Source organism: Bactrocera neohumeralis, chromosome 3 (assembly GCF_024586455.1).
Source record: "Bactrocera neohumeralis isolate Rockhampton chromosome 3, APGP_CSIRO_Bneo_wtdbg2-racon-allhic-juicebox.fasta_v2, whole genome shotgun sequence".
Classification (NCBI taxonomy): Eukaryota; Metazoa; Arthropoda; class Insecta; order Diptera; family Tephritidae; genus Bactrocera; species Bactrocera neohumeralis.
Genome location: NC_065920.1, coordinates 48,229,406 through 48,256,902, shown reverse-complemented (window position 1 = coordinate 48,256,902; position 27,497 = coordinate 48,229,406). Strand labels below are relative to the sequence as shown.

General features: G+C 37.9%; 3 protein-coding genes across 3 annotated transcripts in view; 1 reads left to right on the top strand and 2 right to left on the bottom strand.

Annotated features, from left to right (window-relative positions):
- LOC126752523 (uncharacterized) overlaps positions 1 to 27,497 on the bottom strand; it is a 227,239-nt gene that overhangs the window by 84,022 nt on the left and 115,720 nt on the right. The gene's annotated exons all lie outside the window — the stretch shown is intronic.
- On the top strand, positions 2,419 to 4,870 carry LOC126752653 (uncharacterized). The gene is made up of 3 exons (XM_050463607.1): positions 2,419 to 3,032; positions 3,091 to 3,259; positions 3,325 to 4,870. Exons 1-3 carry the CDS (start codon positions 2,937 to 2,939, stop codon positions 4,011 to 4,013), a joined length of 954 nt encoding a protein of 317 aa, XP_050319564.1. The 5' UTR covers positions 2,419 to 2,936; the 3' UTR covers positions 4,014 to 4,870.
- LOC126752561 (solute carrier organic anion transporter family member 4A1) overlaps positions 8,068 to 27,497 on the bottom strand; it is a 40,809-nt gene continuing 21,379 nt past the window's right edge. The window contains exons 2-7 of the mRNA XM_050463469.1: positions 25,155 to 25,465; positions 21,805 to 21,976; positions 16,382 to 16,484; positions 13,296 to 14,252; positions 8,855 to 9,049; positions 8,068 to 8,789 (exon numbers count right to left, since the gene is read on the bottom strand). Of these exons, the coding sequence (XP_050319426.1) occupies positions 8,621 to 8,789; positions 8,855 to 9,049; positions 13,296 to 14,252; positions 16,382 to 16,484; positions 21,805 to 21,976; positions 25,155 to 25,465 (1,907 nt within the window). The 3' untranslated portion in view covers positions 8,068 to 8,620. The remainder of the gene's footprint in view (positions 8,790 to 8,854; positions 9,050 to 13,295; positions 14,253 to 16,381; positions 16,485 to 21,804; positions 21,977 to 25,154; positions 25,466 to 27,497) is intronic.

Genomic DNA, 27,497 nt, shown 5'->3' with positions numbered 1-27,497 from the left:
TTCAGGGATAGTTCCAATTCTTTTGAAGTTGCTGATGCTCTATTTTAATACTTTTATTGACTATTTTATATGTGTTTGAGGTTTCAGGGCGAAGGTTGTACTGGTATTGGATAGATTAGTAGATTTCATTATCAATCAAATTCCACAAGTTAAATTAGGTTAGTTTATCAGGCTGATATTCCTTAAATTACGAATGTTTCTGGACAGCTAGAACGTGGGTTCAGTGTAATAAAACGATCGTCGCATATCAACAAAGCGTCGTAAGGCTGCCAAAAATTTGTTGAGGCGACAAATATCAATTCCAGCCACTGTGCCTGGTTCGTAGAAGGTAACTACTGAGGTGCTTCAGCCAGTTGGACAATGGACGCTGTACCGCGTGAGACCCAATAAGACAGTGTTCAGTTAGGACACACATCTTTTCGACGATGTCAACCTTGCTAAACAGGCCTCTTATGTTCCGCTTTGATCCAGAAAAATATAACTGATGCACAGGTGGTGCTGGTTAACCAATGCTTTCAAAGCTCACATAATGTTCACAGAGCCATTGCCAAAAGGCAACAGGCCTGTGGAGCCCTTTGTTGTAAGCTCATCAGTTTCGATTGCGTTATTTCAGATTTAATACACACCTCTCTGAAAGAAACTGCACTACATGCAGTTTAGGTAGCAGTAATTCCATTGCTAAATTCCTAAACTGCAAAACTCGTTATTGAAAAATACTACAGCGGTCTGAGTCCATTTCAAAAAATTTATTGAAACAATGTTACAATTCTTTAAGAACTTTAAAAATAGGTTCCTTCTGCGTCGATTCAGCGAGCTCGCACGATTTCCAAGCATTGAAGGCGTCACGGAAGGCATGCTCCGGTATAGTCTTGAGAGCCGAGGTGCACGCTGCTTGGATCCCTCTGTCGTCTCAAAATGCTTGCCTTTCATTGGCCTTTTCAGGCAAGGGAACAAAAAAATCTCGATATCATAATCAAAAATCCATGACTCGTCACCTTTGATTACGTTATTCAAAAATTGGTAGTAGTAGAACTCGCATAAAGATATTTAAATTTTTACTCAAGGTGCAGCTTGCGCGGACATACGAACGGACGGGCAGACAGACAGACAGTTACCCGGATTTCAATTTTTTCGTCATCCTGATTATTTATGTATGTATGTATATGAAACCCTTTACCTGGAATTTTTGAAAATTTACTTACAGAAAAGGTAAAGCCCGTGTAAGCGTGTTTTCTCAGCGCTTAAGCGCTTAACCAAAACTTTATCACCAACATAATAGGTGGATTATTTTGCTTTTGCAAGATTGCACGATGACACATAATGCAAAAATCCTATACCGGGAACAGCTGATTCGGTCAAATTATTGTGACACAGGGTTGCAATTATATTTTTGCGTGACATTGCACGCAAATATACATGGGCTTTGGTCTGACATATTTTACAGCCATTGCAAATAATTTTCTGCGTGTGTTTGTTGTTGTGCCGGTGCACCAAGAGGAAATATATGCAATTCTTGCACCGTGCAAGGGTATTCTCTTGCTCTTGCAAAATCCTTGCACGGTGCACGAACTGCAAAATTTTCCACTTGGTGCAACGGCACAACAACAAACACGCAAGGAAAAATATTTGCAATGACTGTAAAAAGGTCAAACCAAAACCCACGTTTATTTTGGTGTAATGACACGTAAAAATATAATTGCAACCCTGTTTTAGCTGTCATTTTACATAAAGACATATTACACCATTAAATTGTTTAAAGGTACGTTTTAAATAGATTTTATAATTTCTATTTAAATTATAAAAATTTGTTATAGTTTTTTGTTCAAAATGAATACAGAATGTGCGCCTCAATGAATTGACCGATATAGCCGTTATTGGTTCACTAGATTCTACAGTGGGTGCTTTCATATCCTTGCATATTTCGTTATAGGGTTTTTGCATTTTGTGTCATTGTGCAATCTTGCAAGAGCAAGAGAATCCCCCTATAGATTCACCCAGAACTTTTGCCGAGCATCAGAAATTTGTTTTGACATACGCTCGTACGTTCACATCAAAACAAAACAAAACGAAGTATAACGAAGCAAAATGTTGAAAAATTATTATTTTTTCTGTTTTACCATCCAATAACCGCCGTTTTCATTAACGATTATGACGGAAAATAGAACGCTCATTCTGACATACCCTAAAAAGAAATTTAGCTTATACAGACAAATTGTGTCTATTTGCTTTTGCAGGTTGTATTATGTCTATAACAAAGTTAGAAAAAGTTTCCGTTAAATAGGAGTATTTTAATATTCCTGTAATAAAGCAAATTCTCATAAAAATTAAAATGCAAATTGCGAAATTTCAAGCATAATAAAGAAAGACGTATGTGAACAGACCTTTATGTATTTTCATTTAAACAGCTGATACATTGCTGTGCCCTCAATATTACAAGTAAAAAGCAATTAAGAAAAGGTTCTGTGCAAACTAAAGTGAAGAAGATGAGTGAAATTGTAAACAAATACTGCTCAAGCATTATCATTACCTATGGTTTACACAGTAAACTTCTTTATCATTCATCTATAAAAGAAAAGAAAATAGAATATACATATGTAAGTATGTATAACGCCAATTGGAAGATGCAGTGAATTGCGTTCTATACAGATATAAAATTATAAAGAATAAAGAAAGTATTGGATATTGCAAACAAAGCAAGCTTTTGCACCTTCGCAGTACAAGGTAAAAATCCGGTTATTAAGAACGGGGTATTGCGTTGCAAAAGTGCAAAATTAATCATCAGTGCTGCCATACTCAAAAACACTGAGTTAAATAAATTGCAACATTCACAACGTAGAGTTTGCACTAATTAACTGAATATGGCAATATTGTAGAACTTTTAATTACTACTGAATTCGTGCAAAAATTTGCGTGCTGTCCAAATTATTTAATAAAATATGAAGAGGAAATTACAACAAAAAAGAATTAAAAGATGGACACAAAGCGAAATAAGTAAAATTATTGACTATATGGCAGAGCATGGAAATTTGGAGGTATTCACATTTAAACTTTTATCACGTAATTAATTAAACTAACGAAAGTTGAGTTTAGAAACCAACAGCGCGAGCATACTATGATACATTCCTAGAAATTACGCCGATCGATGCAACTTGGGATTTAATAAAATGGAAGGTGCGTTATTTGAAAACACTGTACGCAAAGGCGAATCAATGGTTAAGTTCTCCCGAAGCTGAATCACTAAGTGAGGAACTGGTTGTTGGTAAATAAAGAGTCTTAGACTTAAAGTTGAAAAGAAAACTTATAATGAAATTAATTATATTTCAGAGCGTATACAGAAAATATGTCCCAACTATGAGCGTTTGCGAAAGATATTTGGTGTGAAACAAGCGCAAGTTGTGGAGATTCTCGACTCGAACGACTCATTTGCCGATTGTTATATTGATGAATTTGAGGAAAATAATGACATGGCGGTGGATGTAAAGGTATACGCTGATTACAATGCATTTGAAAACCTTCGTCCAGATGAAACTGAAAGCATGAATTTTGAAAATAAATTAAGCCCAGAAGTGGATATTACTCAAATGTCAACCAATTCTACACCAGCACTCTGCGATGTATTACATGAACAGTTAATTGCAGACGAAACGGCAGCTGCAGAAACTTCGCCCAACACCAAAGATGCGAGCAACGAACAAATGATTGCAAAGCGGGTAAAAAAAGAATCGCTGCGACATTCACTCTCCGCCTTAAGTCAAAGTCAGGAAAGCCGCAATGAAATGCAACGGCTACGATTGAAATTTGAAGAATATAAATTCGTGCAGGAATTTCAATTTGTCAAGCAGAAATTCGAAGCCGAAATGGAGTTGAAAAAGCAAGAACTGGAATTAAGAAAAATGGAAATAGAGAGTAATGAAAAGCTAAAACTCATGGAGATTGAGAAAAGCGAACGAATCGCTAAATATGAATTGAATTTGAAATATAATGGACACAATGATAGTCTGCGCTCAGATTAGTGGTCATGAACATTTTCTGGGTTGAAATTTTTTTATTCCTGTCTAATTTATGTTGCTTTGAAAGTTTGTTGTATAACCTACTTTTTTTGTTTTGTTCTTAGAGTTACACAAAGTACGCAAACGCCAAAAAATTATAAATGTAAAATATATACATATGTACATACATATATTTTTTTTTAATTCTTAGTTATATGCTTGTGATAACATTTTTTTTTCAGACCGGTATTTAGACTTAAAACTTATTTTTAATTAAGATTTTCGGAATTACAAACAAAATTTAATTAAATGCGTTAGCCAATAACAACATAAATATTTTCTATTGCAAAAGTCTCAAATATCTTTGAGAATTATTTTAAATCGGTGTTATTGTGTAGAATGTGTTGTGTAGAGAGATGTCCGAACGAATGCATTTCAGCAATACATGTATTAAGTTATACGGAGTAATGAAGTAGAATATGGAAACCAAAGCAATTGCTAGCGCCAGGGCAATCATCAAAGAATTTGCATAATTTAATACATAATATAATATATTAAACGATTATTGAATAATTTAGAAACCATAAGTCTTATTCGTGGCATTGTTTACAACACTGGAGATTTTTGTAAAAAATCTAGCATTAAATTTATTTCAGTTTATCAGAAAAACTTTTTACGGAATTTTTAAATTTTTCTGAGGTCAAGCGATTGCTTTATTACAATATACATATTTGCATTATTATTATTAGTTTATGAATATACATACATACATACATATATTTGTAACATTTTCTGCATGTGGACATTTTTACCACAGTACACGTAAAACTCTACAAACTCTACAACTAAACAAAATTGTAAATAAAACGCAAAATATTTAATTTTTTATTATTATTATTTATCAATATTTATTTTGTCGCCTTCAAACTAGTCCCCTCCAGACGTAAACACTTTTCATAAAAACTTTTTGGGATGGCCTTCAGCGAATATTGTTTTATTTTTTTGATCGACTGTAAACATTCCGATGATTCTTGACTTGTTTGCATATCAAGCTAATAAACCCATTTCTCATCGGCAGTTATAATGCTCTCCATGAGTATGGGATCGGAATTCGCACTGTCAAGCATTTCCAAAGGGACCTGCTTACGGTACTCTTTAAAAAACAATCTAGCTTTATCGGCACCAGTCGAGTAAGAACGCATACACAAAATAACCACCAAAATTATTCGAATGGACTCGCAAAAGATGTCGAGCTCTCTTGCCATCTTCATCAGTTGAAGAGGTCGAAGGTCGTCCAGAAGGCTTTGTACCACTCGTAGGATTGTGTTTTTGACACAACTGAATAACCGTAAGCCTTTTCCAACATTCTCAACGATTAATTTAGTTCGAAATACAAAATTTGAGGCAAATTCTTTTTTCGATATTTTTATGCATTTTAAAAATAGCAACATATAACTAAAGTTTACCGATTTAAACAAATAAACTGGTTGACAGATCTCATTTTTGGCTTAGTGGTTAAAGTCATCGCACTCGCGACTAAGCTTCCACGACACTGTTGACAGTCATAACTTCGAACATGGACGATGACAACAACTGATGAGTTGACGTTGCGAGTTTTCGAGAGAAAAGTTCTGCGAAAGACTTATGGTCCCTTACGCGTTGGCCACGCGGAATCTCGCATTCGCTGGAACGATGAGCTGTATGAGATATACGACAACATTGACATAGTTCAGCAAATTAAGAGACAGCGGCTGCGGTGGCTAGGTCATGTCGTAGGTAAGGACGAAAATACTCCAGCTCTGAAGGTATTAGATGTAATAACCGCCGGGAGAAGCAGAGGAAGAGGAAGACCTCCACTCCTTTGGAAAGAACAGGTGGAGAAGGACCTGGCGCCATATTGCGAAAAGAAGAAACGACTGACGCGTTATTGTTAACTCGGCTATGATCGCAAACCTTCTGGGGACGAATACTTTCCGTACTTCTTGGAATGGTGTAAAACGAAAACATCGATCAATGTTGGAAACTAAACAAATTGTGGTTACTTCTTTAATAAGCCATTAGAAGCATTAAATTCGACATAAAATATGGTACGGTAGAGCTTTACTAGGAAGCTTTGTCAAAATTTTACAATAGGCGTGGCACCTAAAATCTCGCAAACCTGCCAACCTATCGGACCTTATAGCCTGATTAATTTTCCTTTCTCCAGTAGTGAGGACGAGGCTTTGCTACTACGAACCTTCACACACCATCCGAGTCTATCAGATCGCCAGCATGGTTTCCATGAAGTACACAGCATTTAACAAGTATCATAAATTCCCACATAGCTCGTGGTCTCAATCCAACACAATCCTAGGAGAAGCCTTGTCAAAAGTTTTTGACTCAGTTAATCACAAAATACTCTAAGGCATTGAACAATATACACTTCCTCGAGGCTTGAAGAAATGGATCATGAATAATCTATTTTGAATTCAAAATTCTAAGCTGAGATAGTATTCTCTACACGCTACTGTTTAACTTTTACATCTCGAAATTACCTCCTCTAGAGATAAAGAGCAGGAATAACACACGTAAGTCGCTAGCAGGCACTACCTTGGTGAAGTACTAGGAAACATTGCTGGCAACTCGACCGACCGTTCATAACTAATGCAACACCAATATAGTCGCCTGGATGCAGTAAGACGCAGTTGAAGAAGACATAGACCTGCCAGAACACTATTCTTCGGAGCATCTGAACGGTGAGGCCTTTATGCTCCTGGTTAAGTTGTACAACACATTTGCACGTCTCACAGAACCAACTATGACCGCTTTCCTTATTCGTCGTCGTCCGTTCGTTTCCACCTCTTCAAAACAGTTCGTTTTCTGGACCTTACGTTAAGTGACTTGAGTTTAATTTAGCGCTGTCCCCCAATCAGGCTCTAGATTTTCACTGCAACAACAATAGCTTCTCAACATATTGTTTCTGTAATATTGGTTTTCTGTCACCTAGAAAAGGGGTGTTATGGAGAGTCAACCAATACAGTTTTGATAGAGAGACGTATTTTTGGCGAATCGATTAACTATCATAACTTTTTATTATATTAGATTGGATACATTCCTATAGCATGGAGAGGTTTGGGTTTCGTTCATCCTGAAATCCGGCAAGAGATCGCATATGTCGGCCGAGGATTATAGACCCATTAGTCTCTCCTATTTCCTATGGAAAAGTTAAAAGAGAGTCTGATTGATCTGTCCTTATGTAAGAGGAGGAATTTGAAAAAAATCGACTTTGAAGTGCATAGCATGAATATTACAAAGACATGTCAGTGACCTCTTGCATACGCTTGTCACTTGGTACGATAGGACCAAAACAAAGAGTTTGCAGTGCGGACCTTCCTCGATATCGAGGGGACATTCAAAAACGTATTAAGCAATCATTACAGCTTTGAATAAATTTGGTGTTGAATAGAACTTTAAGCATCTCATCTTCAAATTTATCTGCGATAGAACGATCGCGGCGCAATGGGGTAGTACGCGAACCACGTAAAATGTGGACACCCTAAAATGAGAAGTTCTCTTGCAACTTATCTGGATCATGGTTCGTCAAAGATTTTCTGGAAAGACTTGAGGAAGTCGGTCGCTGGGTGATTGCCTACCTGGACGGCGTAAATCTTATTTTTGAAGAAAAATTTCTGAATACCGTGTACTAGCTAACAAAGGGCTGCCTTATCATCGTGAGAAACTGGGCTGCTGAAAATGGCCTCTCCATTAATCTTAGCAAGAACGAACTGGTTTTATTCTCTAGGAAGTACAAAAACCAAGGTTCTCATTTACGATGGGAGATGGGTGAAACGTGTATACGGCCTACTGGCAGTGTTCAGCACCTAGAACTAATCCTAGATAGGAAGGTCTAGTGGAAATCCAACATCGAGAAAATAACCATAATATAATCATAAAGGGCTATACATAATAGTCTAAGTGTGAGCCCTGCTTTGTTGAGGGGTCATCAACCTAACCTAGTCGGTATGTTGTAAGATTGAGAGTAAGGACGAATTTCCTTTACTGCTGAGGACAAGGTCTTCTATGTTTTCAACTGTTGGGAGAGTTTTTTGTTTAAAACTTTATACATACTTAGGCACAGCTGTTGGTCTCAATGTTTTTTTTTTAACACATTCACAGTACAAGTTACAAATTGATAAACAATTACATAATTATTTTCCACAAATATTTATTGATTATACAAATATTAGAAAACTACTGTTACAGTTACGCTTGCTCTTAACATTATAGGAAATCTAAAGAGTACATACTAAAATATATAAATACCGAAGCCTTTATGATAGCCGTGACTGTAATCAGCTGACAGCACATACATACATATAAGTCGACTGCACGTGTAAAGCGAGTGTGTGTGTTTGCTTATGCCGAAATGGCGAACCACCGAACTGTTTTGATGCGCTTTCGTTTTTGTTTACATTTCCAGTTTCGGTGAGCGGGCAGAATGCGAGGAGAAACTGCTTTTACGTTTTTGTTTTGAGTATTCCTTCTAAACACGAGCACACACACTTATATGTATAAATAAACGAACTTGTATGTATGCGCTCGCATATGCACACGAGTATGTAAGCATGGGGATGTGTTCAACTATTTTTGATTCATTTGGCCTCGACCGTGGCCACTTTCGTTATGTCGGCACTGTTGTTTACAGTCTGTGAGTTATCGCTGTTAATTGCTGACTTTTTTGGTGGTATGTAAAACCACAGTGCGCCAAAGAAAAATATAACAGACAGCGTTTTGCCTACCAGTGCTAGCAGCCACATATACCTAGATTGTATGAATATAATTATATTATTTTGTTTGTTTTTGGTTAAAATATAATTTTTACTCACTTGCTCATGTTGTAGTTGTCGTAGACCAAGCAAGCCCCCACACCGCTGCCGTCTTCATCGCAAGTCTCCTGCCAAAGAATGCATGAATCATCAATGAGCTTGCCGAAAATCATTGGCGCTGGTATAGTGCCGAAAAGCCGCACTTTTATCCACTGTATACCGAGTGCAAACGAACGCTGATCGTCGCGCACACACCTGAAGTTGTAATTAGAATATCATATGTGTATAGTAAAGGTGTAGTGAGAATTAAAAAAGATAAATATTGAACAAAAATAATAATAAAAAAATTGAACGCATTTTTGAAAATAAAACAAATTAGCAAGCAACTAAGGAAGCGCTAGGTGCGTGTGTAACCGTACATTTTATACTCTCGCAAGGAAATATGTATGTATGTATGTATGTATTATCAAGTGTTGACAAATCATTAAAATCCTTAAATTTTTTTTTGATAGTAATCAAATAGTTTTTAATTTATCCTTATCTTTATATATATGTATATAAAAGTACGTAGCGATGACTCCTAAACTTTTTTTTTTAAAAAAAAGCATAAAATTTGTGTCTCATCGGTTCAATTTGAAACGTTAGATTGGTTCATGACATTTACAATTTTAATTTCATTTAAATGGACGCTCTATTATGCGGACATCTTCATTAGCCATGCACATTGCGGCTGCGTCTTAGGTGGTCCATTCGGAAAGTCCAATTTTGGGCAACTTTTTTCGAGCTTTCTATCATTTTTCGCCTTCGGAAATGTTGTCTTCCAAAATAGCTGGCTTATTTAATTTCTGTAGACTTTAGACTTGACGTAGCCCCACAAAAAATAGTCTAAAGGCGTTAAATCGCATGATCTTGGTAGCCAACTTACGGGTCCATTTCTTGAGATGAATTGTTCTCCGAAGTTTTCCCTCAAAATGGCCATAGAATCGCGAGCTGTGTGGCATGTAGCGCCATCTTGTTGAAACCACATGTCAACCAAGTTCAGTTCTTCCATTTTTGGCAACAAAAAGTTTGTTAGCATCGAACGATAGCGATCGCCATTCACCGTAACGTTGCGTCCAACAGCATCTTTGAAAAAATACGGTCCAATGATTCCACCAGCGTACAAACCACACCAAACAGTGCATTTTTCGGGATGCATGGGCAGTTCTTGAACGGCTTTGATGCTCTTCACCCCAAATGCGGCAATTTTGCTTATTTACGTAGCCATTCAACCAGAAATGAGCATCGTTGAACAAAATAAATCGGACGTAAAAAGCATTTCGAACCGAACAATTTTGGTAATAAAATTCAATGATTTGCAAGCGTTGCTCGTTAGTAAGTCTATTCATGATGAAATGCAAAGCATACTGAGCATCTTTCTTTTGACACCATGTCTGAAATCCCACGTGATCTGTCAAATACTAATGCATGAAAATCCTAACCTCAAAAAAATCACCCGATATAAAAAGTACGTGTCACGTTGTTTGTCCGCGATGGACTCCTAAACTACTAAACCGATTTTAGTTAAATTTAGCATACTGTGTCCAGTTCGAACCAACTTAGAAGATAGGATAGTAAAAACAATTCAGAAATAAAAAATAGAGTGAAAACTCTATTAAATGGACGCTCCATGAAGCGGACATCTTCATTAGCCATGCACATTGGCGGGTCCCACAATTTGTTGATGTTTATTAAGTACACAGAAAGGCTGGTAACCAGACATTGAAAATCAAGCCGAAATGCGTGAGTAAGAAGAGCTGGTCGACAGGGGTAATGCTCGAAAATTCTACGAAAAGATGAGGCAGCTAACAGAAGGTTTCAAGACCGGAGCATACTCTTGTAGAACCCCCAAAGGTGATCTAGTGACCGATGAAATTATGGAGGGAACACTTCTACAGCCTGCTGAATGGCAGTGAAAGTACAACGTCAGGATAAGGCGAACCCGATTCCCCAATCGATGACGATGGAGCAGACATTCTATTGCCCGACCATAAAGAAGTTCGAATAGCAATTACCCGTCTGAAGAACAACAAAGCAGCGGGGGTCGATGAAGACCACAATTTGTCGATTCCAAGACGTTCTCAAGAATTGAGACAGTCTGTCCCGAAACTAATGGATTTTGATAACCGATTTGGGCTTACATTAGTATTGTATAAAATTGTTCTCACTCAAAAACTGAAGCCATTGGCCCACCGTAAACGTCGTGAATTTGCTGATTTTCTTTTGGAACAACTTGAAAACAATAACGATAATTTTAAGAAAATCATCTTCACCGATAAGGCTCACTTACTTCTGAATGGTGCAGTAAATACACAAAACTGTCAATTCTGGTGCGAGGAAAATCCACAAATTATTCAAGAACAGCCATTACATTCACCGAAATTGACAGTTTGATTTGGTTTTTGGTCTGGTCTAATCATCGGTCCTTACTTCTGTTGAAATGAAGCTGTCATTGTCAGTAGAGAGTGGTTTAGATCCATCTTAGAAGTTGATCCTGACAATATCTGGTTCCCACAAGGCGGGGCTACGTGCCACACAGCGCGTGCAACAACCGTATTATTTCGATAAAAGTTTGGAGATTTGATTATTTTAAGAAATTATGAAAAAATATTGGAGATCATTTCTAGAAATTGTGACATTGAATGGCCTCCACGAAGTTGTGATTTGACACCATTGGACTACTACTTGTGGTGTTATTTAAAGTCATTGGTCTTTAGCAATAAACCAGGCTCTCTTCAAGCTTTGGAAGTCAATATTGAATGCACTATTCATGATGTTACATTCAGAACTTAATTGTATCGATTGTTCCTCACATTAAACATAAATCATTATATCCTAATATTTATATTATTAACATCAACCAAACCAGAAAAATTTAACCGTATTGGAACTAGCGGGACTGAAATCGTTACGTTAGTTGTACGGAGACTACACCGAAATCGGAACCGATTTTATTCGTATTTAACGCTAAGTTAGTATTTTGGTCAAGAAAACATGTAATTTCATAAGATATCACACATATTGATCATTATACTATATATCATATAAGGTCAACCGGTAAATCAAAATACAATATATTGAATAAATTGGGGCTAGGCGCAGATATGGACTAACTTCATTTCCTTTTGACCTTGAAATAAAGCTTGCTTGCGACTTAAGTCAACCGAAAGCTCGAAAATCATTTTAGATTATTTATAGGTGCTAACGAGACCGAAAAAGTATGTATCCATTTCAAGCACTCGATAATATTATTTTTTAAGATGTACCCCATAACATCCTCAACATTTCTCGGAAATCGATCGATATTTTCCCCATAAAGTGGAACCTGGTATTTCTCATATTCAGTACGTAAATCGATTGAGACAATTTTTGATGTGAAAAACCAGATGGAGAAGGACCTGGCTTCGCTTGGAATTTCCGATTGGCGCCACCTTGTGAAAAGAACGACGATTGGCGCGCTGTTGTTAACTCGGCTATAATCGCGTAAGCGGTGTCTTCGCCAGTAAAGAAGAAGAAGGGTAAACTACTGCAAAGTTGAAGAAGCAAACAGGCTCTGAAATGGCTTTCCATATGAAGTAAATAGATGTGGTTGGAGTGAAATTCCGATGTTGGGATAACTGTGGTATCGAGGCACAATGGTAATGCTGCGCACCAAATTTGTCAGTCGAGTTGATTTGACATTTCCCTCTTTTAAAAGTGGGTCATACCTGGCCCGTACATGTAAGCCTAACACATCAACCTACTAAGTTTTACATGTATGACGAAGAATGAAGATAACCGCCTTTACATAACCCATTGTTCCCCACTTTTAGACAACAGTATCAGTCTAAGAAATTATTTTTTGTTCACAAAGTTTTCTAAGATAACTCTATTAGTTTATGAGATAATTTCATTAAGCTCTCAGAGAGCAAAGCCACGCATACCTTTCAAACATATACGAAAATGATATTCCTCTTTTTGATAGCTTAAGTGAATATTGTGCATGGCCACTTTATTTGTGGCAATGATCCGAATACACCAATTTGGAATATTAACTTTCCTAAATTGTCTAGCCTTATGTAGATATCGAAAATTTGACTCAAGTTTGAGGGACAGTTAGACCTCAATTGATCAATTCATTTTAATCGCTTTCTCATATGTCGATCTCGATAATTTTAATGTGCTACAAAAGACTGTTAGATGAACATATAAACTCTTGTTAAGCTTAAGTATACACTAGATGTAATGTATCAGGTTATATTCTCCTAGATACAACTTTTCTTGGAGCAGTCCAGAAACTTGTAGTTTTTTTTTTCCTTTTAGTGCATAAAAAGAAGAGATTTGCCTATAGATGAAATTACTCTTTAAAGTAACGGTTGTTAGGTGAACATATACACTTTTGTGCAACATGTTTCGGGAGTATAATAAAAACTGAAATTAACTTAAAAAAAAATTGAAAGGAATATAATTTTTTCGTAATCACCTCAGTGTAGCCGACAGTGCCGGCATAGTCGACAGGAATGTAAAGAGCATCAGCACAAAACACAAGCCCACGAAATACGACAGGTAATGACAAGTAGATTTACACATCAGATTCGTGGCATCTGGGGTGTCACCATCATCAAACATTTGCTTATCGATGCACGAGCAATTCGTGTAAATTTTAACCTGATTCATATGATATTCCTCATGGCAACCGGCGAAGCATGGACTATAATAGAGAATACCATCAGCGCCACAAATCGGTTCATAATTCAATTTACTGCAACCACAATCCACATTACAACTCGATTGCAGCTCCATGCCCAAGTAAGAGCGCTCCACGCCATCTGTCAAATTTGTCATTTCCTTGGCACTGTCTTTAAGCACTTCCCTGCGATACTGTGTAGTGACACCCGCAAACGCCAAATTCGGACAGGAGAGCAAAAAGCAAGAGGTGAAGAATGCCGAAATCGTTGTCATAATCAAACACATTTTTATAATATTGGCGCAGTTTAGTTTCAATTTTTTAATTAGATAACCGCCGAGGAAAGTGCCACCACCACCTGCGGGCACTGTAATGAGTCCCATTAAGAGCGCGGACCAAACTGGCGAAATACTGAATTGATTCTCAATTTGTTTGGGCAGAAAGGCTGCGAACCCGGCGATTACTAGACCTTCTGTGGCACCGGCCATATTCAGACAGAAAAATGTGGGGTTCTTCAGCAATGATAGTAGTGCGCTTGGCATGTCTTTGAGTTTGGTGAATGTCTGCTCAATTTTCTGTACATCGGCATTGTAGGCTTCAGACACTTTTTGTTGTTGCAATTCTTTAGCTCCCGGCAGTGATGATGGATAACCGAATATCGGTATGGAGAGTAGAAAACAAGCAATCGCTGCAAAAATGAAACCAATCCACCAAGCGCCAATCCAAACCTTGCTGGAGCTTGTCAGACCTAAGCTGTTAGAACAGAAATATTTTTATATTAAAAAGTTTATTATATGTTTTTCAGTTTTAGACTGCGGTAAACGCAAGCTTAATTTGTACAAAATTACGTAATTAAATATACAATACAAGTATTATCGAACGATTTTCTGAAAAAAATTAAACGTCTTAATATTTCAAGTAAACAACCCTCATTCTCATTACAGGCCTGGCTTGAATATTGTAGTCTTTTACAGGAACATTGTATTAGGCAGAAGTCATGTTATAGATGAAGATCGTGCTGAAACTAAGCGGTTGTCTACTTATTTTCTCCAATACAAAGGTGTCAAAAAGTTATTTTTGTTATCCTAATGGCATACAGAATAGCTAATGTCCTGGGTTACATACTAGTTTGGGTCCGAGAGTGACCAGGATCTCGAGAACCTACTTCCTGCCGCTTGGCTCTTTCAAATCGACAAACCCAAGAATACATTGTTCATACAGTAGTAGGTAGAATACAATGTTTCAATATCTTAAACATGAGTGAAATAGGATTTAAAATTCAACTCTGTTTTTAAATTTTTAAAGCTAAAACAAAGCGGTGTACTTTTGGAAGAAGTGTTGGACTTCTTTAGAAACAACAACCCAACAGAAGCTCTCTTCAACTCTGTCTTTATTCTATTTACCTCCGCAGAAAAAAGGAATTAAATCCAAAGATCCCGAGACCACACTGTAGCTGTAGATATGCGATCGTGAGACGAACTTGTAGCAACAGAAAACGTCTCTAAGTAACTTGAAGAAATCGAGTGGAGTTGACAATCCTTGGTCTGATAAAAATCCGGTCCTATTCGATTTCGTAGACCCGACCCTAAAAAGTCAAAGGAATTCAAAACGAAACACTATAAGAAGTTCAAAGGAAAAAAGAGGTGAATCATGGAAGTTTAGTCGACAAGTTAAGTAGATTTTGGAAGCCACTGGTTACCTAATTGACACTGAAACTAGTTGCCAATGAACAAAAAAAAACAAGACCATTACTAGAGTTCCTGCGATCTTTAACCTATACTGCCTTTCCCATATTTAATTTATCTTATCGTAATGTTCTGTAATGTTATGGTGGAAGCGTACTTCCCATTCGGATAACATGTGACGGTTTTGTTTATTCTTCTTGCAATCTGAACTCTGGAGAGTTGTTTGGACCTTTTCAGGTTGTATTCTCCTACATATAACTTTTCTTTGAGAAGGCCAAGAACTTGTAGATTTTTTTCCTCTTCTCGGAGTCTTTTTTTTATCGGCTTGGTGGACGGTGGATCAAAAAATCCGCACGATCCAGAAATACATACAAAATGTATGGGTTTTCTGATTACTTAGCTGTATGTTGATATCTAACTGACGGTACGAACTCTATTACGAATCATAACGAAATTGCTTAGTGAAAGAAAATAACAGCTTTACCTGTAGACAAAACGATGGAATGATATTCTACATTTTCTTAAATATCAACAAAAACTGTTTAACAAACATTAGCAACAGAGAAAAACCTCGCCTCGGATCTTCCGCCACACTTTTCTACCATCTTTTTAATTTCTCTAAGTACGTAGAAATAATTTCCTTTCAATTGCAAACGTGCGCGTTTTTCTATCAACATTACCTTGGCAATAAATAAGGGATGAGCCGCTAACAGGGCTGACACCCGCGCAGCATTTAACAGTTCCAGTCACACTTCCATGACACTGACAACGGCAGAGCTTATGAACCCCAGTGCAGCTTTGTCAGCGCGGCATAAGCATAAACAACATTGATGACAGCGGAGAAATTTGTTTTATGAGTCCCTGGTGACAAAGTCGCAACCACTGTATCCAGCGGAGCTTCAAAAAGGATTTATTATGACATGGAAACGACCTGACTTGGCTTTGTTTGCTGGCAAAGCGCGCAAAGCCAACTTCCGCTAGAAGAAAACACCTGTAGCCATACACCGTTGCCCACCCCCAGCACCAGCTGGCAGTCGACAGTCTCTCACCTCGGCATTTTCGCTTATCGCTCGCAACCACAAAATTAGACAAATAAACAAACAGTACGTTGATATTTTCTTCCGCAGTTATTTAGTGCCTTTTTTTTTTTGCTTTTTTCACGCATTTACATGTGGTTTTCTTACGCTGAGTACTTACTCAGAGGCATCCACCGTCATGAACTCGGTATAAATCAGTAAAAGCTGCCCGCCAAGCACATAACCCACGGCAGGGCCAATTATCGCCATCGTGTAGAAGATACCTGAAATGAATTATTACAACAATTATTGCGTTAAGCTTGCTTAGGTCATTACAAATGCACAGGAGATGGAGGTGTTTATATCCGGCTCTAAAATTATAAAAGCAATTATAATAGAAAAATGCAGCAGCAAACAGAACTCTACATAAAGTGTAAATTTTTTAAAAAATTTTGCAGTGTAAAATGTGGTAAATGAGCATACGGCAATCCAAATTAAACAATTAATATAACCTCGAAATTGTTTCGTGGTAAAGAGCTTGCCGAATGATAGGCCGAAATTATAACAGAGACCTGTTATGAAATTGTATACTATGTAAGTATATCTAACTCACCGGGTACTCTTTTCATAGTCGAGAAAATGATCAATTTTTTCGGAAACATCACTCAAATTTTTCAAAACAGTTAATTGTATAATCGGGGCCTCCATAAATTTCTGTTTCAGGTTTCCCGACTACTGCAGTGTCTTCCAGGCTGAGGTCGCAGCCATCAAGGTAGCAGCAGATTTGCTGCTATGGAGTGCATCCACTTTCAGAGAAGTGACCATTCACTCAGATAGCAGAGCGGCAATACTAGCCTTGAATTCATTCACAGTGCGTTTAGGGTTGGTCGAAGAATGTCTAAGCAGCTAGAGTTTTCGTGATTAGACTGGTATGGGTGCCGGGACACAGCGGAACTGCAGGCAATTGCAAAGCTGATGAGTTAGCAAGGAAGGGCACCCTAGAATCATTATCGGTAGAATGGGAACGGATCGGTGCTCCTGTATCCTCTTCTGCTTCTACTACATATTAGATAGCTGGGCCACGCGAATGCTTATCCAACGCTGGGCCAGCATTGGGACTTTTGCGGTTGCAAAGGCCTTTTGGCTCAAGATAGATCGCAGGAGATCTAGTGATCTCTTAACCCTCAGTAAGGCTAACCTCTCATTAGTAGTGGGACTCTTGACAGGCCACTGTCCTATTGGCATATATGCGGTAAGAATGGGTATCTTACCGGATGCCGACTGTAGAAGCTGTTTGGAAGAAGATGCGGTAGAAACAAGCCAGTATTTCCTGCTTGACTGTCCCACGTTTGGGAGATCAAGACTTAGACACTTGGGGCGCCTACCTTCGGGCATCCCACCGAACTGGCGGGAGTTGAAGTTAAGCGTCTGTATAATTATGTATTGGCTACAAAGCGCTTCGTCAATCTGTAAGTCCGAACACGGGAGTTCTTTTTCAATGGCATTACAAAGGACTACATTATTAGTCTACATGTGATCTTTGATCGACCATTTAACCTAACCTAACCTAATGGTATGATCGAAGTCGAAGATAAGTTCGTTAATTTTGACATTTGAAATTGGAAAATGAAATGAAAATGCGGGTACTAAGAGAAAAATTGTGATTCAAAACAGTAATCGCCGACTATCGCTTAATACGAATCCATCTCAAAAAGAGTTAAAAGTTGTATAAACGCCTAAGGCACCACAAATTAATAAGATATAAAACGTATATTTGTTACAAAACTAAATAAATATGTGCAATTATTAATTTAAAATGAAGTATTACTAAAAAAAAGTATAATATAACAAGTGAGGAAAGGCTAAGTTCGGGTGCAACCGAATATTTTATACTCTTGCAACTTGCAAGAATCAAAGCCAGGGAAATACTTTAAGGTGTAAAACAAATCATATAGAGTAAAGTCAGCCGGATGTTCGAAAATCCTGATATTAGTTATATAAGGGCTAGGCCAAGTTTTCACTCAAATTTATCTATTTTAGGCACAAAGATAAACTCTCTCTCATTTTCATTGAGATAGCCCACATATTGGCCCATATATGCGGTACAAAGTCACCCGAAAGCTCGATTATCTTTATATTAGGTATGTAAGTATATGGGGGCTAAGAGAAGTATTGGTCCGATTGAAGCCATTTTTGACACACAGACGCAACATTGTCAGTGAAGTATTATCCCTGAATTTCAAATATATATCTCTGACATTGATTGATACAGGGGTCCACATATTGGGTACCTAGGTGTTTGAGCATTTTTTTTTTTTGTATTTGAACAATTTTTGGTCATAAGATGGCACACACTAAAGACATTATTTGTGCAAAGTTTTATGCCGTTATATTAATTGCTTCTTGATTTGTATACTGGAAACAGAACGTATTAAGTGGAATTCAAAATTGTGCTATATGGGAAGTAGGCGTGGTTATTGTCCGATACCACTCATTTTCTCAGCGTGATATCTTCTTCTTCTTCTTAACTGGCATAGACACCGCTTACGCGATTATAGCCGAGTTAACAACAGCGCGCCAGTCGTTTTTCTTTTCGCTACGTGGCGCTAATTGGATATTCCAAGCGTAGCCAGGTCCTTCTCCACTTGGTCCTTCCAACGGAGTGGAGGTCTTCCTCTTCCTCTGCTTCCCCCGGCGGGTATTGCGTCGAATACTTTCAGAGCTGGACTGGGGATGGAGTCAAAGTAATCACCCCAGATATATTGCTGCCAGCGTTTTTCCAATCGTCAAGGCACTAAAATTTCTAATTTTATGCAATCTTTCATAGACCTCTTCAGCTTTGGGAGCAAAAAAGACACCGGGGGCCTGGGGAATACGGTGGCTGCGTCACGTTAAAGTGTTGTTTTTGGCCAAATCTTCGCGCCCAAAAACCATGAGTGAACAGGGGCGTTATTTTGGTGTAAAAGCCTTTTTTCACAAATTCGGGCATTTCTGGCGGATTGCTTCGCGCAAATGGCACATAACTTGCAGGTAATATTCTTTATTGACCTACGATCCTTTGTCATGAACTCATGATACACAATACCCACAACACAACAATCGAAAAAAACTGTTAGAAAAACCTTCATATTCGACCTAATTTGGGCCTTTTTTCGGTCTTGGCTTATGCTTCAACTGGGATGATTTTAAATGTTATTCGTCTCCAATTATGACCCGTTAGAATCGGAGAGATTAAAGTCATTGCGCCAACCTGAACCAGCTAAACCTAAGTAAATCAGACTATATTCTTCAGGTATATAGATATCAACAGTCACTTTCAGGTGACATTCACAGAAGTGAATGAAGAAGAGATTTGTAGGAGAGGAGAATACTACATCTATCTACACCGACGGGACCATAGTGGGATATATTCCAATAATCTTTACATTTCTATCTACATATATCCGTCTACCAAACTCAGCCAGCATCTTCCAAGCAGAAGTACTAGGTATAGAGAAGGCATGTGGAGTTCAATTGAATAACTACGGGAGGATACAGAAAGCAGCCATATACATGGTTAGCCATTCGGCATGGCTAGTCTGGTCGACGCCACTGGTTAATTCCAGCGTTGTAAACAATTACAGCAAGGCTTTAAGGTCACTGCGAGGTCAACTCCACTTATCCATAATTTGGATTCCCGATCGCAGAAACATTTTCTGCAACGAAAATGCAGATTAGTTGAAAAAGCAGGGGGCCTCTTTAGACGAATCCGAGGCGGAGTTAATACCACGTTCGCGCTGAAGAAAGATTTATCTTCATTGTGAACAAATAGATCTAAGCAGATGGAACTCAATAACAAGTTGTAAGATACCAAAACAAATATAGTCCCAGGTCTTACAGATCTTGGTTCTATGTACTTTTAAAAAGGACATAGTATATACAGTAGACTTAAAGCTACTATGACTTGGCACTGACCTTGTAAAGAGCGTGCTTTGAGAATAAGCCTGCCTTATAACACTATGGTATTTGCTGCAGTTGCAAGCTAAAAGGGAATACTGAAACTGTTTTGTACTTTCCCAGCTATATCACAAATGTCCAGCTCTATCACAAACCCGACAAAGTTTACTTGGAACCCATTAGGCACCTAACCTTGAATGGCTGTCCTCCAAAAGCATAAAGTATATACATAAGTAGCTTCATTGAGAGCACCAATGGTTTGAGTGCAACGATACAACGGAATAGTAAGATTATAAAAAAGGTCCTGGGATAATGCATCAAATGGGTCCATTCAGCGCTAGATGGACTATGGTACCTATCTACCTACATACTTTTCGAGTTTTCTCCGAATCTCTGGATTAATTGGGTTCTAGTATATGAACTTTGGAAAGCACTCTACCCAATATATGCGTATAAATGTTGTTACTTCGTGGAGCTTGAAAAATTTGGATACAGTCATTTCTTTTTTCCACTTTCAACTACCACCCTAATGCATTTCCATATACATAAGTATAGTTAGAAAGCACAAATACAAATTCATACAAAATTGTCAAAATAATTTGATAAAATAAATTAACTTTCTTTGTGCCAATTCAGTTATAAGTCTTTTACTTTCAGAAACAATTGAGATAAACAAAAAGAGTCGCAAAACATTCCCCAACTTTATTGAAATGTGCGAACATTGCTCAACTAACGGCGTGGCAATTGAGTCATGGAGCATATTTTATAATTTCCACATAAGATCTGGATAGCATCAACAGAGTGTCGCCAATAAATTTACCCACTATCAGGCGGATCGCAAGGCACAACGCCCTAACAGTCGCCCATACCGGCTTTGATAGCTGCGAAACCAAAGCGGAAACCCGCACAATGAGAAACGTTGGGTGAAATTTCCTGAATCAGCGTTTAAACAGAGGAATTCGAGTACATGTGTGTGTGTAATGACAGAAGTGGAGAAGTGCGTTCCACCACCTAAAGTGGGTCACAGCGACACTATTCAAATTGCCACAATGGCTAACAGGCGATGAGAAAGGGAAGCTCTCCCAAGTGCTCATGCATATGACCCTCTTATATTTCCGCTCGCTGGCGCAAATCGAAGAAAATGAACGCTCCATCAAACGGAATCAGAAGGCATTGTTTGTCGTCGTGTACGTAAACAAGAAAAGTCCTTTGTAGTTTAGTTTTTTTTTTTTTTTTTGATGAGGCCAATAACGTCACAAATATGCGCTCACGCAAACAAACAACTATTTTTGAATTGATTGTTTGTCCGTCTGCGTGCCATCTACCAGCGCTCACACGCGACTTTATTGGCTGCTTGTCTATTTATCAGCATATTTACTGATTGCCGGCTGACTGTGCCGACTGTTTTGGTTGTCGTGACTGTCAATTGCTTTGGGCCAATCGTGTCATTGTGTATGAGTAAAGCCGACAACGCAAAGCGACCACATCAACCGCCGAAGTCAAGCAATCGTGTGAGGCATAAAGTTTTCAATTTTTATTAAATATTTTCAAAGATTTATTTTGTTTATTTTCGTTGTTTTTTTCCTTTGTTCTTTATCTCTTTGCTGCGTTGCACTGTCAATAATGTTGCAAGTTGGCAACAAATAGCCGCAAAAGCAGTTTACTTACCCAAATACACAGAGGACATCTTCGTGGAGACATTCTCATCGATATATGTGACACCGAGGGTGAAGAGCGGCGAAGCGCCGGCACCATGCAGCAATTGCGCCAAAAAGAACAACCACACGGTCCAAGAAAGATTCTCTTGCTCAGCAAATGTATCGGCTTCCGAACTGCAAGTCTTTGTAACGGTATTTAGTTAACTTTTATTATATGCTATAAGTTGTATTATTAAATAAAAAACTACTTATATAATTCATTTAATATGAGGGAAGTTCAATAAGTTAATAATTTTTTAATATCAAAAAATACGAATAAATTAATTTTGATAAAAAACAAGGATATTTGGGCAAGGATGGGAACGAGCAGGTGATGCCCTTCTGTCTCCCTACATTCGAGCGCTGATGTGGGGGCTTCGTTCGAACTCAACCTTCTGGTCCTGAGTAGACACTGCCCAATTGGCTCTCACGGCCTCACGAATAATCAGCGTATTTACCTAACCTAACTTAACCTAAGGCTATTCGGTTCAAAGCGCGTGTCTCATTTTGTTGTTGTTGCGGTTGTAGCGATTACCTAGACCCCGGGGAGAAAAGTAACAAGTTAGCTGTCATCGTTGTCACTTAACGGAAGGTCTCGGAAATGAGCGGTTTCGACGGTCTCGAACCAAAGGGATGAAAGAGTTAGGTGAGTTGGCTTTGTGGGACATGCAAAGAGGACATAAGTTGAGTATGTTGGAGTCTTTTCTGGATAGATAGCAGTTTAAACTGCTACAGTATCCAGAACGAAGCTGCGCTAGGGCCACACATGTTTCATGTGGCAACTTGAGCTCTTGTTCTGCGATTTGGATTTGGGATTTTAGAGATATAGTGATTAAACAGTAGCGGGGAGAGGACACCACCACTGTTTAATTCTCCTTACCTTTGATTGTTCACCTCGAAATAATACCACCTCTTAAGTTCTGTAGGAAACGAGATTGGTTCATTGTTCTCAAACAGTGTTGTATGGTTTACTCCCGCTGAGCCAAGGGGTTTTAATATCAGCATATTTACATATACCGTCTAGGCCGATGGATTTAGTGGACTTTTTGATGTCACTCAGAACAAATTCATCGATAAAAGCAAGTTGTGGCAGGTGGTGCACAGTCTTTGGATGTTAAGACTGGGAATCATGCTGCCTAATTGAGCTCCTTGGGACCATAGAGGTTCCTTGTTGGCCACTAGGCTGTATTGGCGGCGTATTGCTCGAACTGGGTGCATCTTCGGCAGCCGTTGAGGCTATAGTCGCATTAGTGAGTTGGCAACATGAGGCCACATAACGTGTGGCCTGAGCAGGTCTTAAGAAGGCTTCAAGAATTACATGAATTACATCTAATCGAAATGGAATTATGGTAGAGCCTTTTTGCAAAAACGCAGCAGAAAAATCTTCCGATCCCGGGTTGGACTCAATGCTAGCAAGGATCAGGAGGATATGAAGTAAGTCCGCTGCCAGGTGTTGCTCAAATAATGACAGTATTAACGTATTACTTACCGATCGAAACGAGGATTAGCGCGTAAAAATGGCAGCCCTTGACAGGATAAAATCAGGGTTTAATTCCGGTAACATATAATAAGGTGTCGTGGGAATTGTCTCGGTTACGTTAAAGATACATGCGAGAACTTCCTGTTTAGGTATTTAATTTACTTTAGATAAAAGCACCGTTATTTTAGATATTTTCAGAAGTCTACCAAGTTACTGTGAGTGTAATTATGGAGGCTCGTCAAATCATTATGATAAATAAAGTCAAAAGTTAACCCTTCATTTCTTCTATCGTCATGGGATCCAAATTTGTCAACCTTTTCATCACAATAAAGAAAAGATAATTACGCTGACTTCCAATCGCGTCCTAATAGACCCTCGACAACTATCTTCTTATTATAAAGAATACTAAAGTTAACTCTTTATTTCTTCATTCATATCATCATCAGTACAAAGTCACAAGCTACATTTTTCGAACCCATATACTTATGGGATAGAAGCATGAACTAAGGATTCTTCATTCTGTCAGCTGAACTTATTTCAAAGAGGAGAGCCCATATTTGGAAGTTCCAAAGGCACCTTTTATATGTTGTAAACGTCATAATTTCATTCTTTCTAATGAAATAACATGCAAAGATTCTTGCATCCCTTTTCTCTAATGTCACAAGATTCTGATAAGTAAGTTCTGCAGAATTATTATAAGTCTTTTCCCATATGAACATGAGTTGACTTAATTTTAAGACAATTGCATAACTACAATCGATGTTATCGATCAAAAAGTGACAACAGCTTTTGGTCATCGGTCGTAAAATGCATTTTGAACAAAGAGCAAATATTAAATTTTGTTTTAAACTTGGGAAAACGTTTACTGAAACATTTCAAATGATGAAAAAAGTTTATGGTGATCAGTGCCTATCCCGTAGTAATGTGCATGAGTGGTTTAAGCGATTCCAAGAAGACCTCTGTGACGATCAGAAGTCGGTCGTCTTCAGAAGTCAAAAATAAAGACAATGCTGATTTGTTTTTACGATTCCGAGGGTATTGTACACCGAGAGTTCGTCCCACCTGGCCAAACGATTAATGCTGTGTTTTACCTTGGTGTTATGAAGCGTCTTTTGTCACGCATTCGTCGTGCTCGACCACAATACCGTGAGGCAGGGTCCTAGCGCCTGTTGCACGATAACGCGCCGTGTCATCGGTCGACGCTTGTCACCGATTTTTTGACAAAAAACTCCATATTAACCATTAATCACTCACCCTACTCACCTGATCTGGCACCATGTGATTTTTACCTATTTGGAAAACTTCATTTGCCCATGAAAGGACACTGGTTTCAGGACATTTCAGCTATCCAAAAGGCGACGACCGATATTCTCAAGAACTTTCCGAAAAATGACCTTAAACACTCATTTGAAATGCTAATTGACCGGACTAAACACTGTATCGAAGCACAAGGAAACTACTTTGAATAAAAACATATAGCTTTTGAAAAATATTAATTTTTTGTTGTTTTTTTTAACAGTCCTGTTTCTTTTGCGACAGACCTTGTAGTATCTTTTTCAATTTTACTGTCGCGAGAAGGTATTTAACCGATGAGTTCATTGGGGTGTTCCTTACAGAAAGATTGAAAACGAATGAAAATGAGAGTGTGGGTATAGAAAACAATCGTAAACAATCCCTAAAAGAGATCTCATTATAAAAAAAATTGGGGTTTCGAAAATTATTTCGTTATAAAGAAAGCTTCGTTATACAAATGTCACTAATAATCTTCTAGGTGCATATGGTATATATGTACATATAATCTTTTACATAGGTATGTACATATGTACTATACATATATTTACCTCATAATGTGTCCCATTTGTTGCGCTGCTTTGACAAACATTACTATCGCTCATTGTTGCACGATAACTACTGACTAGAAAATGTGGCAGCGCAAATGTCAATGATCCAATGCCCATTAGAATAACGCCCCATGCCAAAATTTTTGGCTTTGATGCACCAACACGTCCACCAAAATATGTGACAGGCACCAGGCAAACGAATGAGGCGATATCGTAGCCACTGGCGACAAGACCCGTCTGACGAGAGCGCAGTCCGAAACGTCGTTCAATAGTCGTAATGACGACATTAATGAAGCCATTCACGATAAGCCCTAAAAGAAGAAAAACGATATGTTATTTAAAAATCTTGTTTAAATATTTAATTAATAATTTAGGCAAATTTTTGGGGCGTTTTTTATTTAGTCTACTATAAAGTAAAGAATACATCGCTGAGCCTATAAGGACTCATTACAATAAAAAATAATATAAAGCATTAACTTCGGCGGTACCGAAGCTATAATACCCTTCACAGGTGCATTTCTTATTGTAAGTATATGTATAACTAAATCTGAAAACAATAGCATATACATACATACTTATGTTTTCAGATTGGTCCGGTCTGTATCATATGTTTAGAGATTGTTGGACATTAATCCATGCACAATTTTGAGAAAATATCTTGTCGAATAAAAAGGTTCGCCATACAAGAATTTGGTTTTGATCAATCAGTTTGTATAACAGCTATATCTCAGAGTTGTCAAATATTGGCGATTAGGACAAATTAGTAGCTTCTAGAGAAGAAGAGAACGTGTGCAAAATTTCAGATCGATATCTAAAGAGCTAAGGACTAGTTCACGTCTTTACAGACAGATAAACGGCTAAATTGAGTTTAGTCCCAAATACTATAGACTAAATTGGCTTGCTTTCAACTTAAATGTTGTGAGATGTCTTTACTAGACCCACACGATTTCTCAGTTGGATGATCAAAGAACCATTTTTCGTTAAAAAATTTCAAAGTGGAGTAATCCGAACTGTTTTCGTGAGTTTTAGCTGAACTCAACAAATGTAGAGCATGAATAATTGGGAAATATAAGACCTAATTATCCATCACTTTTAAAGAAAACACTATTCGTTATCTTATCTATATACGATCATTCTATGCACGACCATAAATGCTTTCTTGATGAGTTTATGGCATAAGCTTTATGCTACAACGACCGTTGACTTGTGCATTGGCCTCACAATCTATAAAATAAGGAAAACAATTTATTTTTCTCTCTTCTCATTTTCTTAACTTTAAAGTAAAATTTTTAAATTGCCCACTCATTGTGTTCTCTTCTCACAAAAAAAATCAATAAGGGCAATGCTTTCGCTTGACGACACTTTTCTTCTAGGGAAGAGACTTTATCTCAGTCACGTACGAGTGCTACGGTAGAGTTGCAATAATAGACATGCAACACTTTTAATAAGCAGCTTATTAATTAGATGGATGCCTACATACAGACACCTATTTACGAACCAACATAATATATCAACGAGGGCATTTTTATAAACCAATAACCTTTTTAAGTAATGTTTGTTAGGTTCGACTTTTTGAGTTAGGTTCGACAATGGGATAATGCAACTACTTCATCACACTGCTCTCAAAATAGTTTGTGTTTGTGCTTAAAAGGATGGATAGTGACTCTTGAAAACCTCCATTTCGCTTTCCTTAACTTTAGTGGCTTTGTGATTTAAGTACCAGAGAGATCTGCCAAGTTTTCAAATATTTGTGTTAACCTGATCCTCGATCCGGATTTACATAGCATTAAAGCACTTTTTCGAAGATGTCAAAATGGAAGCGGTTTGTCTTTAACTTTTCCAACCTCAACTTGAAATACGCGATAATATAGTTGAAGCCCGCCTTGATAAAATTTTAGTTGAATTTTAATATTATTATCCGTATACGCTGAAGAAGTAGAATGAGGCAAGTAAAGTGCCGCGTGGGAAGTTCAATTGACTGAACGTTCATAAATACTGAGAGGAAATTTATAATTCAATATCTCCAAGCCTAAGGCTAATGTCAGGGGAAATGCGAGAAGCGATGCTATAAGATGTCGCTACTTCTAGCTATATTTAAATGCAGGTGTCTTCTTATGGAAATCGGCCAAAGCTTTCAGAGTGAGAGCAAGCATCAAAGAGACTTTTGGCAACCTCAAGAGGGCAAAGCAACAATGCAGGTTGTACAGTGGTTTCTCGTTTGAACTCATTTCGCTATTATTAGTTATTGTTGTTTTCTTCTTTACTGTTTTGCTTTTTTTGTTATTATTAATTTATAACACAATGGAATAGGGTACTTAATAAAACTTGTCTGGTGTAAGGATA